General features: G+C 50.3%; 1 protein-coding gene across 2 annotated transcripts in view; it reads left to right on the forward strand.

Annotated features, from left to right (window-relative positions):
- Nab2 (Nuclear polyadenosine RNA-binding 2) overlaps nucleotides 1-12,303 on the forward strand; it is a 78,018-nt gene extending 65,715 nt beyond the window's left edge. The window contains exons 20-21 of one of the 2 annotated variants that reach the window (XM_077655421.1): nucleotides 5,850-5,910; nucleotides 12,226-12,303. In XM_077655421.1, coding sequence (XP_077511547.1) covers nucleotides 5,850-5,865 — 16 coding nt within the window. In that variant the 3' untranslated portion in view covers nucleotides 5,866-5,910; nucleotides 12,226-12,303. Of the gene's footprint in view, nucleotides 1-5,849; nucleotides 5,911-11,076; nucleotides 11,244-12,225 lie in introns of those variants that run through there. The other variant, XM_077655420.1, reaches the window with a different exon arrangement.
- Nucleotides 12,304-12,579: the final 276 nt, after the last annotated feature.

The raw sequence follows: 12,579 nt of genomic DNA on the forward strand, positions 1-12,579 counted from the left end.
GCGAGTTTATGGCTATTTTTTCTAATTATCAAGCAAGATCAGCGGTATTTTCAGCGGAATAATTTTTATATTGCATTTGAATAACATTCCCGAGATACTGTGCTCTTTAGCACTGTTTATATTTGGGTGAAATTTTTTGACTGCCTTGCAAGCTTTTATAGCCATCGTGTCTTTCGTATAATGAAATTAAATGTGGACATGTAGCACCAACTCCGAGAATAATGGCATTAACAAACTTAAGGCAGTCATTGTGACTTTTGTGTAATGACATTAAATGTGGACATACAGCACCAACTCTGAAAATAATGGCATTAACAAACTTAAAGCTGCATTAGTACCAGTGGACGACTCCGTCCTTGGGGGCATAATGGGCCGACGGACCAGCACCTCCATCAACCGTCACACGGTTGTGACGGCAGTCCAGTAGGCAGGAAGACAGCGAATGGCTGTCAAAGAAAGGAAGCTGTGTATTTGATGACCTCGTGCCTGCAAATGGTGAAACAACTAAGTGGGGGCAATAGCGGCAGGGGCGTTTGGTACCACAGAATCACAGACACCACTTGGAAGATCAGAATCACTATCGCCATCGGCTACACTCAGATTAAAGCCGACAGACTTTGCAAATAAGTTGCAGAAGCTACATACGACAGTCTTGAACATCGTAGAAGTAGCTGCGCATGGCTACAATCTTGTCAGAGAAATATGGTCTCTTTTTGCATTACTGACAAAGTGATAAGGCTACGTGCTGTTGGCTTCATGCATGAACATAAAAACGTTACAAGGCGTCACGCCAATATATCTGGATAGATGTGCAGTACTTGTGAAGAGATTACTGCCTGTGGAAGCATAGCAAGATATAACACACCTAGCCTTTGGTGTGGTGTGATGCAGTTGGCTTTGTAGGTGATATTGCTGTCTTTGTTGACTCACTTAAAACGGTACAGATGATAAAAGACTACCCAAGCATCAGGGTCATGTTTTGGGCCAGCTTCTCTGGCCTAATTACAGCATGGGCGCATCTGTTGAATAGGGGTATGCTAATACACAAAAACAAATGCAGTACTAACCACTTCTCAACTGGTTTGATATGGAAAACAAGTGCCTAGTTTTGTGTATTTTGAATTTTGAAACATTTGACCCATGGTTAATGCCGAGCTACTGTACACCACTGTATGCCACATTGTTTATGCGTGAGGCACATGCATGACACGTTTCTGCTGCGAACAGGTTTTAGCGTGGTACAAGGCCAGCTTGGGTTAGCATGACAAGAGTATGTGATGCTGATAGAAATAACGACACCAACCGCAAGGTGTGTGGAAAAAGAACAAATGCTTACTTGAAAAGAAGAAAGTCTTGGAGAGATCGAGGAAAGTTTGGGTAAGGCAGCAAGTCACAGCTGAAACCTTTTTTCCTTTCTTTTGCTTGCAGGTGTGTCTGAAAGTTCACGTTGGGTTTCAGTTGTGTGCATGTTGGATTGAAGTTTCAAGTTGGAGCATTAGTCTCATGCATTTCTCACCAACGCTAGGGAAGACAATTGAGAACCTTTGCATCTAACGAAAACACCATAGTAGAGATTATCGTATTTACACGATTGTAAGTCAACCTACTTTTTTAAATTCGAAATCCGAAGTGGGGGTGTCGACTTACAATCGAAACGAAAACACTGCATTATAAGTGAAGGTGAACCAAACGAGGTATCAGGCATGCTGTAGCATGGTTGAATTTTTGCTGCGCGGCTCCGTCGCATCGGTCTTGGTGTTGGCCTTGAGCAGCAGCTATATCAACGCGCAGAACTGGCATACCCTCCCCACGCGCGCGGGCGGCGGCCATCGATAAGCAGCAAACTGGCACCCCACACGTGGCTGCTGACTGCGGTTGCTGATAAGCGGTGGCGGCCCGATAACGCAATCTCGCTCTACGGGAAGCTCAAGCATCCAACAAGTTTTCTTTTCACATTCAAATGCGCGCTCGGCGCTCAAGGGAGCGTTGATAGTTGATGGAAGGGCCGCTGTTTCAATCAAGGCGGCAGCCCCACTCGGAACGGCAGCGGTGCCGGGGAGTGTCGGTAGCTGACGGAAGAGCCGACGCCATTCACGCGTGGTTTCTCTTTGGCTCTGACGCATTTGACTACAGCCGGCACGTTTCACAAGTTTTTAACGTAGTGCTTTGTCAGTCATTTGTGCTCCAGGTCCGGCAAGCGACCGGTGCTCGTTCACGGCTACATTCAAGAATGCTGCCATTTTTTACGCCGAAGAAACTGTGGGGGTTTGAATGGGGAAGATAAGTACGTTCTCCCCACTCAATCGCGGCTGACACGGTTCAAAGCCGCCCGGCCCCCACCCCGTGATCGCCTACGCTACCGAGCGCTCGCCGACCACGGCGGGCCTTGCTCTGAGGGAACAAAGGAACGACACATTGGCTGACACAAACAGGCATTTATTGCTACAGAAACAATAACTCCAGCTAGCAACAAGGTACACTAATGAATCGAGGTCGTCCGACTCACCAGCAAGGTTCTGAGCAAATGTTCGCCCGCGCTAGGGCAAGGGATATAAACTCCGCAGGCCGGACGGGACGTACGGGAGCCTGTCTCCCCATCGCTATGTTCGCCCCGCCGGCGAAGAGCAGAGCCGCGAGCGGCGCGTCCGCTCGCGGCGATTATCCCAGCCGAAGACCGCTCTCCCGCGCGCGGGCTTTGGCAGTCTCCGCGCAGCGATGCTGGCGCCCTCTCTTGCCAGTTAATGTAACTCACAAGGGATTGCGCTCAGCTTCGAGGTGAGACCGCCGCTGCACGGTGCCTCGCGGGAAAGCAAACTCAGGGGGCTGCAGGGCAGGCCCCCACATCCCCCCAACCTTAAATAGACCCACGCGCCTGAAGGTACATGCTATGGAGGAGTCTCCTGGTCTTCATGTCCTTGAGGCACGTCTTGCAGCGGAGATCACGCCGACAGCATCCACGCAGACTTCCGCGGTATTCCGAAGGCGGCGTGAAGGTCTCCGCTGGGACAACTCGTATGGCCCGCGGACTACCGTGTCCGCAGGCCCGCGAATCGAAGGCCGGTGGGAAAACTGCAGGCCAGGATCCTGCAGTAGTTGCCAGGGCAGCAGCAGCCGGAGGTGACTGCTGACTGGTCTCACCACAGCTGCCCCGGATGGATGCGGCGAACAGGATACAGGCCGCTCCGTCGCAGCAGGTGGCAGAGAGACGATGTGCACCGGTCAGCAAGCCTGGGTGGCTCCACCAGATCTGCAAAATTGCCGAAACGCTCTCGGCGTGCCTTTAACGTAGGTCACGGGAGGGGAAACGGCATCTGCAAGGGCCTCGTGGCACAATGCCTAACTCACTAGCAAAACGTGTCGGCGGCTGTGCAAACGCAAAGTTCGAGTGAACAAAGCCCTTTCTTGAGTTGAACGAGACTGCTCAGTTCGTGCGAGGTTACAAACAAACAGAAAAAACGGGCGGGCAGCAAAGTGCGCCTCCTCTCAACGACACGGTCCGGTGGTCGCGTCTCTTTTAACGTGGAGGCAGCTCTGAAAAGCCTCAGGCCTAATGACCACTCTGACAACGACCGTGACCATAACAAAGACGCGAAACGGGTTTTGTGCGCGCAGCCGCGAGGAGACATCAGCTTTGTGGGGTGGTCCTACCCCGCTCACTGCACAAAGCAGTTTCTGAGCGGTCGGCGCCCACCGTATCGGACGGTGTCGGAGCGCCCGGTGCCGAGCTGCAATACCAGCGAGCTCATAGCGGCACCCGTGGCCCCAGGCCACCCGGCTCCCGGAGCCGCGACTCCCAGAGTCGAAAAAGAGACAGTAGAGAAAATATATACAGAAACTCGGACCACCCACGCGGCTTCCGTACTCACTCGCTTCGGGCTCGGCGACTCCGCGGGCGCTAGGCCTCGCGCTCCCTCGATGCGGACCAAGTGATTCTCACGAAGAAACTCCAGGGAAAAAAATGTGCTGAGCATGTCGAAAAGTTCAAACATGCTGCAGCGCAATACACCTCGCACTCAAGAAAGCATGCCGCAGGTCCTAGCGATCAAAATTCACTCTAGGCCTAGCACTTGTCAAGTCCGGACAAAGAGCGTTCCTCGAACCGAACTGACAGTCGTCCAATGTTCCAAGAGCAGGCCCCACGCTAGGCTGCCAGATGTGGGGGTTTTAATGGGGAAGATAAGTACGTTCTCCCCACTCAATCGCGGCTGACACGGTTCAAAGCCGCCCGGCCCCCACCCCGTGATCGCGTACGCTACCGAGCGCTCGCCGACCACGGCGGGCCTTGCTCTGAGGGAACAAAGGAACGACACATTGGCTGACACAAACAGGCATTTATTGCTACAGAAACAATAACGCCAGCTAGCAACAAGGTACACTAATGAATCGAGGTCGTCCGACTCACCAGCAACGTTCCGAGCGAATGTTCGCCCGCGCTAGGGCAAGGGATATAAACTCCGCAGGCCGGACGGGACGAGTACGGGAGCCTGTCTCCCCATCGGCTATGTTCGCCCTGCCGGCGAAGAGCGGAGCCGCGAGCGACGCGTCCGCTCGCAGCGATTATCCCAGCCGAAGACCCCTCTCCCGCGCGCGGGCTTTGGCAGTCTTCGCGCAGTGATGCTGGCGCCCTCTCTTGCCAGTTAATGTAGCTCACAAGGGATTGCGCTCAGCCTCGAGGTGAGACCGCCGCTGCACGGTGCCTCGCGGGAAAGCAAACTCAGGGGGCTGCAGGGCAGGCCCCCACAAAACGAACAGCCGCGCTCCGGGCTGCAAGTTCGACGTTCGCAACGGGTGATACAGGTGTGGCAGCTGCAGTGAGAAAAATTTTCAGCTGTTCCATCCGATGTCGTGATGTGGCTGTTTGCGAAGTGCGGGATTTCGCTGGACGATGACGTTAGAACGGCATTCTGTGGGACCGTAGCAGCGATCACGACGGCAGCGCTAGTGAGGACGATGGCGCAAGTGTGGACGAGTAGTCCAGTGACTAATACATTTTCGTTTTGGAATGTGCCCACGGGCACACCCGCGCGGCTGCCGATAGCGGCTGGCGATAAACGGTGGCTGCTGGATAATGCTATCGCGTTCAACTTGTTCAAGCTGTCGCATCCGGCGCAGAAGCTGGGAAGGGCGCCGGTCGCCAAGGTCTTCCTTGGTAAGGAGCTGCTGGAGGCGGGTGCGTTCCGACAACATAAATCTCTCCAGCACCTTGGTTTTCAGGTGCTGATATGGTGTAGCACCCATGGGGGCGGACAGAACGTCGGAGAGCTCACCGGCAACGTCAGGAGGAAGGCTCGAGGCTACATGGTAGTAGCATGTCGTCTCCAAGCTGATGCGGGAAAGGCAAAATTGCGCCTCAATCTGGTGGAACCAAACTTGCGCGTTCTGGGGCCAGAAAGGTGGGAGGCGAACCTGCAGTGACGAAACGTCCTGCGGATGCGAGTCCTGTTCCATGAATGCTGCGGGATCGCTCATTGCTCGTCCTAGGTCACCAATGTAAGCTTAACGCCTCAGGAGCGAAGGAACGCTCGTGACCTTGGCTGGATGCTGCCGCCACCGCTCCGCTGCTGACTCCTCTTCGGCAGCCCTCAATAAATGTGGCCGTGGTCGCCTTCCTGGGCGACCTCCACAAACTATTCAAGGCCAAGCTTAAACAACCTCGGAAGTTGTTTTTTTTTTTTTCATTTTTCCGAAATTTGATTTGAGGGGGTTGACTTACATTCGAGTCAACTTCCAATCGTGTAAATATGGTAATTTATAGGGATTGTTGATACTACTTCCCTGTTTACTTGCGCTGATTGTTGGAGCTTTCAGCCATGAATTGAACGCCATCTTTCTGCGTCCTTGTTTTACAGGGAGACGGCAGCGTGATGAACGAGCCGTCGAGGCCCGCCTGTTTCTCCATCTTGGAGTGAGGTGAGAATCTACCCCCTCACAATGAAATTGTGGTGCTTGCAGTGCTAGGTGCGTGCACTGTGAAAGCAGTGCTGTTGTGTTGCCCAGGAGCTGTGCCTTGTCGCAATGCCTTACATTCACACAGTGTGACAACGAACACGGACAACAGGGAGACCCCACTAAAGCACTCTTTGTCTCCTTGTTGTCTGTGTTCATTGCTGCACTGTGTGATTGCAAGCATGAAGTGCCAATTAGCCCAGCAATTCGTTTTGCACAATGCTTCGTCTTCCATGCTGCAATGGAGAGGGAAGCTTTCCCAAACACAGCTTAGCATACAAGGCACTAAAAATTTCCATGGATGGAGAGAGAAATGGATGTCTGTAACAAAGAGGGGCCAGTCTGAGCTATAGTTTTCAGGTCTGCTGCTTTCCACTAGGAGAAAAAAGAGGAGTACGATGGATGATAGTGCGGACACAAGCACATCACCAGTGTGCTTGGCCGCCGTTGAGGTCCACACTGCTTAGGGAGCAAAGGAACGCCCAAGCTGCTGGTAGAACTATCCAAGCCTCTGGCCAAGTGCTCAGCAAGTGGCCGGGGAAATTGTAGGCAGGGAGGGAGCACTAAGGTTGTGGCAGCTGTGGCCAGCCAAAGAAACTGCACAAGTAATGTAGCTATACTACCAAGCATGTAGTTCAGTCTCGAAAGCTATCCACATAACCTTCGTGTAGCTTTACGGTCAGTCATTGCGGGGCCCTGCAGATTACTACACGAAAAAGACTCGAATTAATCTCATTTTAAAGTTAACCACCAATCACCACAAAAAAACAGGACCCAGACCAATAATTTTATAGTAGGAATGCGCTACCCGTATTGGACAAACTTCGCAGTTACTGCGTTCTGCCGTGTAGAAGTCTACCGCCCAACCTATAGCCCCTGCTGGCCAAAAAAAAAAAAAAGTTAACACCAATTACAAGTCCACACACGCACTGCCCCTCTCCCAACCGCATCGACCTGCCGCCACTTTGTTTTGTAGTTTACCATGGGAAGGTATTGTGGTGCACGCACAACTCAAATCAATACACACTTAACGGTGCAATCACAAGGACAGCAGTCTGAAGCCAACGGAGACAAAGATCGAAAAAACTGAGCTCCATCCTGTCTACGAGACTTGCGTGCGGACCCCTCTAGTTTCGGATTCCGGCGCGACGCACGCCTTGGAGATTGTTGAAAGCTCGCTCTCGCACTACCAATCACTCATCTGAGGAAGCGAGAACCAAACAGCACACAATTCGAATTTTCTTTAGCGGAACGGATTTGCAAATAAACTAAAGCCTTTTCTTGATGCTTGCAGCTCCATGCGCCATGGGGTAAACGAACGTCGGTACGGGGCGCATGCTACCTGCCACTCGTCTAATACCCAAGCTGAATCGCCAGTGTGCACATAAAAGAATGCCACGTGGCAGAAATTTCCGGAGCCCTTCACTCCGGTGTCCCTCTTGGCCTGAGTTGCTTTTGGATGTTAAACCCCCCACAAACCAAAGCGTTATCGCTTGGTTGTTTTTCCGAGAAAAGGTCTACTTACACGCGACGGTACTGAAGTAATCAGAGGTGCCGGTAACCTAACCCTCTGATCCCGACACACCACTCAAAGAAACTGCACGGGCTGGCATTTGACGTAGTCAACCCATTCCATCAAGATGGGTCATGCCGCGGGAGAAGCGGAGGCGCGCGTTTTGACGGTCCACAAGACTTACCATAGACTGGTTCTTGTGCCGGGAGTAGTGGGGCTAGGGTGCTTCGCAAATCAAGCATTGGCATCGCTCTCCGGTGCCGCCTTGCGGCTCCGAAGGCCGTCGCTTCACCGGTTTGCGGCGAAATCAGATATCAGGATTGCCGTGTGGCACCCGAGACCTTCAAATTAGCCGGGCTGTGCAGGCCGTCACTTCAGATTATCCGGTCAGATTTGAATTAGAAATTACTGGACTGCAGAAATTTTTCGAATTGTCCAGGATTTCGAATCAACCGAGTTCAAATTACAGAGGTTTTTACTGTAATGAGGGCATCACCTGAAGTTGGAGAGTCAGGCCCATTATAGTTAGCATTGGATTGGCAGTTCAGGCTGTAGAACTGGGAGCTGTGGTGCTGCCGTATGGCAGACTCGATCACCTTTGAGAGTTTCTATTATCTCGCACCAAACTCTTGTATTGCTGTCCATACCAGTGGTCTTGTAGGCGCATGTACAAACTATCAGCCTTCAAGTTTAAATTTTAAATGTTTAAAAAACTGCTTGTGTGAATGTAATTTCCATCTCTTCTAAAATGAATACTGTTGTTTTTTGACAAGCTGTCATCGCACTCATGCCACTTTTGAGTAAACAGTCGAGTGGTGGGAATATCGAATTTTGCATTGCAAAGTGAATATGAATGATAGCAATTATAGGTGTGAATCGAATAAAATATTTGCAGCTAATTCAAATACATATCACTGCATGTAATTTAAATTAGAAACGCTTTTTCACCAAACATGTCTTACAGAAAGATGATGCATCGCACACAGTTTTTAATCATTGGCATTATTTAGTATTGCACCGAAAAAGCCTACCAAATATGAGCTAGGAGAAAGGAGGTCATGCAGCAGCAGTAGTAGTAAATTTGCTTCATAGACTGGTAACACGGGCGGAATTCTTTGAATAACGTACCTTAAAATTCTGAATAAGCGCCCCCACCTATGCAACCCCCCCTCCCCCTTCCCAACTTCACTGTTAATTTCACATTCCGGGAAAGCGCCCCACACCTCCACGACCGCTCGCACCGCACCCAGGCAACACTGACCTGCCCCATCCAATCCAATCCTGCTTTTCAAGCCATTCGCATGCCCGTTCCTCATGCGCCATTTGTGTTGTTTTGGCGTTGTCATGTCAACAATGCATTCGTACACAGTGGTGAAGAAACTTGAGGTAATACAATGCCATTGGGAAAATGGAAGGAACGTTCACCAAACGTCTCGGAAACGATACGGGAATGGGACAAGACCGGAAATGGATACGGGAATGGGACAAGAATTGCGAAAAGTTGCTGCAGCAACACTTTGAAGAAAGTTGAGTAACGACGCGCCGGTGCTTTGGTGAATGCGTGGACAAATGCGCTCTTCGAGTTCTTCGAGCGAGAACGGCAGGACGTTTTACAGCTGTGCACACTGCGCTTTTTTTATTTCTGGCGGGAAATTGTTGCCTCCATCTTGAATTTCGATGCCGTTTCAGGATTGCCCCCCCCCCCCCCCCCATACTTTGCCAGTAACTTTGGCTTGCGAGGGTGGGGGCGCTTGCTCGGAATTTTACTGTAGTTACGTTGTGTGAAAGAAGTCTAATATGGCAGCTTGACTTAATGCTCATATTGCAAAAAAAAAAAAAAAGCCCTTACTGGATGTTCTTGTGAAGCATTCTAAGCTGCTGCTGTCAGTGCCCATCATTGTGAAGCTTCGTAAGGTGGTCAGATGCTGCCTTACTGGCCAAATGGCGTCAGAGGTTGCCATCAGGGGGGCACTGCGTCATAAACATTGCTGGCTGACCACAAACAGTGCAGCTTGTGAAACGAAGAGTGGCAGCTTGGGCCACAACGTGAGTGGCATGAACCCCCTTCCACACCACTTGCAACGGCTGAAGACAAAGTGCTGGCTGTGGAATATGCCCCCCCCCCTGCAATGTTTGTGATGGGATACAGAGCGGTTAGCCCTCAAAATTGGTTCAGACAGCAAGCCCCGTGATGCGCTTAAATGTCGTTGCAAACCAAGGGTGGGAAAACGAAACTGTGTTGCGAGTGGTGGTGGTGAAAGACTTTTATTGGCTAGAAAACAGTATTTACAGGGAGGTATGATTGGACCGACCCTTAAGGGACCGGCCCTCACAAACACTAGGTGGGGTCCCTAGTACGGGACCCCAGTGGCGTCAGCCGCTGCCCGGGCACGCTCAACCAAGGCCTTTTGAGCCTGTAGGTCAGAGCAGCTGAGCAGGGTCGCCTCCCAGTCCTCCTGGGTGGTGTTGGGATGGGGAGGATAGCAGGGTCGGAGGGACAGGCCCACACCATGTGGTAGATGTCCGAAGACTTCTCCGCACAGTGCGGACAGCTGCCCGAGAAAGAAGGGTCAAAATGTTTGAGAGCTGCCGGGCACAGCAAAGTATTAGTATAAAGGCGGAGCAGAAACTGCTCCTCCGCCTTTGAGAGGGCTTTACACGGGCGCGGATAAAGGCTGTGGCCAGATTGATGGAGTAAAACATTGTCTTGGAAAGAGTAATCCGGTGCGAATTCGAGCTCGTGATCGTCGGGGTGGGAGGGGAGTGTTGTGAGAGACGGCATTTAAGCTGTGCTGTGCGAAGTGCAGCTGTGTAGGCTGCCTTCAGGGCTTTTTTTTCTTGTCCCCTGTGGCTTAAAGTACGCAGTTTCCGGTTTCCAGTAGACCAAAATTGTGCAGTGTGAAAGTGGTCGCTGCGAAAAAATGCATGCAGGCCATACGTTCTCCATTTCCATGCACCGTGGCTGTTATCTTAGCGACTCTGAAACCGGTGGAGTATGGCTGTCAGTTTGGTTTCTTTGTTGGTATGTCGTGCAAATCAGCACATAGTTTTGCGATCCATGAGAGCACTGAAGCCGCATCGCCGCAGATCTCGATGGCCGTCAGTGCATTGGTTTTCATCACTGCGAGTGAACTTTTCCAACGTGCTGGGGGTGTATTCAACGAGTGAAGAAGTTTAACGATGTGAGAACCATGAGATGCTGTGATTAGTCAGCTCCGTTTGGTCTTTGAGTTGAGGACAGGAATTAAGTGTTATTTCTGAATGTTAAGGCAGTTCAAATACTTTTAATGATAAAAGTGTTATGCAAATTGAATAGCATATAATATTTGCAAACTATTTGAATTTAGAGCAGCTGCTCTAATTGGACTGCATGGCCCACTGCATGGCCGTAAGTTCGTGTCTGAGAATACACTCTTCCACCGCTTAATCTGAGCAGAGTTCCGTACCCTTACTCGAAGACCATTGAAGCTGCCGTTGTAGCAGCTGTCAGTTGCTTTTCAGTGTCACTTCAGGGGCCTTCTAAATGTTGTCCGCGTTGACACGAGGACAAGGTGCTTACTAATCTGAAATATCTGAACCTCCCAAGATTTTCACAAAGGACTGCGTTTCTGTTGCAGCTTCCCCACATGGTTGGCAAGTGTCGTCAAGATGGCCATCCATAGCAGAGCACCGCACAATCCCATCGACGTTATATCTTTTGCGCAGCATGTAAATAAATGCAAGTTTCACAGAAAAAGTCATGCAAAAAAAAGTGAAAAAAGACAAGTTGCATTTTTAATGTTTACCTGGTGTTGGATGTCATTCCTTGACTGGCGCATTTCCCGTGTGGCAGTTGCTGTTTGGTAGATGGCCCCCAATAAGCGGTCAGCCATACATATAAAATATCCAATTGTATCGTGGCAATTGGGCATTGTGGTTTTACATAGACACACTTTCATTTGTGATTAGTTACAGTTTAGAAAGGCTGGGAGGTACGAGTGTTATGTACTTCGGAAGTTGGCAAAACAAGCTTAATCCGTGGCTTGAAAAAAATTCCTCGATTTTGCAGACGGTAGTCTCGAATTTTTCAGTTCCAGCAAAAATTCAGCGCATGCCAGGAATAACAAAAGTGTCTGCCAGAATAGACCACGCCTGGCTTTCTGCTCATTTCTGAAGAAAAATTTCCTGCCGTGACAAATGGCACAAAGCAGAGAGCCCTAAACCCCCCAGGTTGGTCAGGAATGGCAGACTAGGCTTAATGATGCACAAGTAATGTTCATATATGCCCACACTCCTCTCTCAAATGCCACTTGCATCTGCCACCAAAGGGAAGGGAAAGATTTTATGCCTGTACAACAGCACATTGTCAACTGAAGAAACACCCACACAGGCATCACTTATATTACGAATTGAACCAGCGTTCAAATTTACTGATATTTGGTAGAAAGCTTGCCCAGTTGGCAAACTTGTTCCATTCCAAACAGAAGTGCAGTGCATTTGCCTATACATAGTAGTAGGCTGCCCTTGAGACGTACTCAAAGGGACCAGAAAATTAGTTCAGAAGTTAGTTTTAGAAGAAGTGCACCCCGCCCCCCTTTTAAAAAAGAAAGTGAGAGTGCTATGTGTATACTCAGAATACGTGTTGAATGAAAACACAAAACGACCTTGCAGTGAGCGGATGATTGCAGTTTGCACATGTATGGCACCATGCACGAAGTGTGCTGAACACTTGATGGCATGAAACAAGCAGCATTGATGTAGTTTCCACTTCTTTTTTTTTATTCCAGACAATTTTTGAGGCTCCGAGGTGCCCAGCTGGGTGGCTGTGGATCACCCTTTTGTCTCGCTACTTTTGCAGTGTAGCTAGCTGCTATCAACTGTACAAGCAGGTGCAGCATGTGCCTTTCCGTCGGCCACAGGCAGTGCCCATGCGACCTCGGGAGTTTTGAAGCCCCAAGTGTGTCTACTGTGCGTCTACACGCCTTTTGGTCTGCCAGTGGGAAGTGTGGCATGCGATGGACGCACAGTGCTGAAATCTGGCATCTGTGCCGCGCGCAGGCACACCTAAACAGAAAGGAGTAAAAAAAAGCAAGCTGTCCTCTAACACTTTCTCTTTTACAAAAGCGAGTGCACTAGAACAC

This window comes from Amblyomma americanum, chromosome 2, assembly GCF_052857255.1.
Source record: "Amblyomma americanum isolate KBUSLIRL-KWMA chromosome 2, ASM5285725v1, whole genome shotgun sequence".
NCBI classification, from domain to species: Eukaryota; Metazoa; Arthropoda; class Arachnida; order Ixodida; family Ixodidae; genus Amblyomma; species Amblyomma americanum.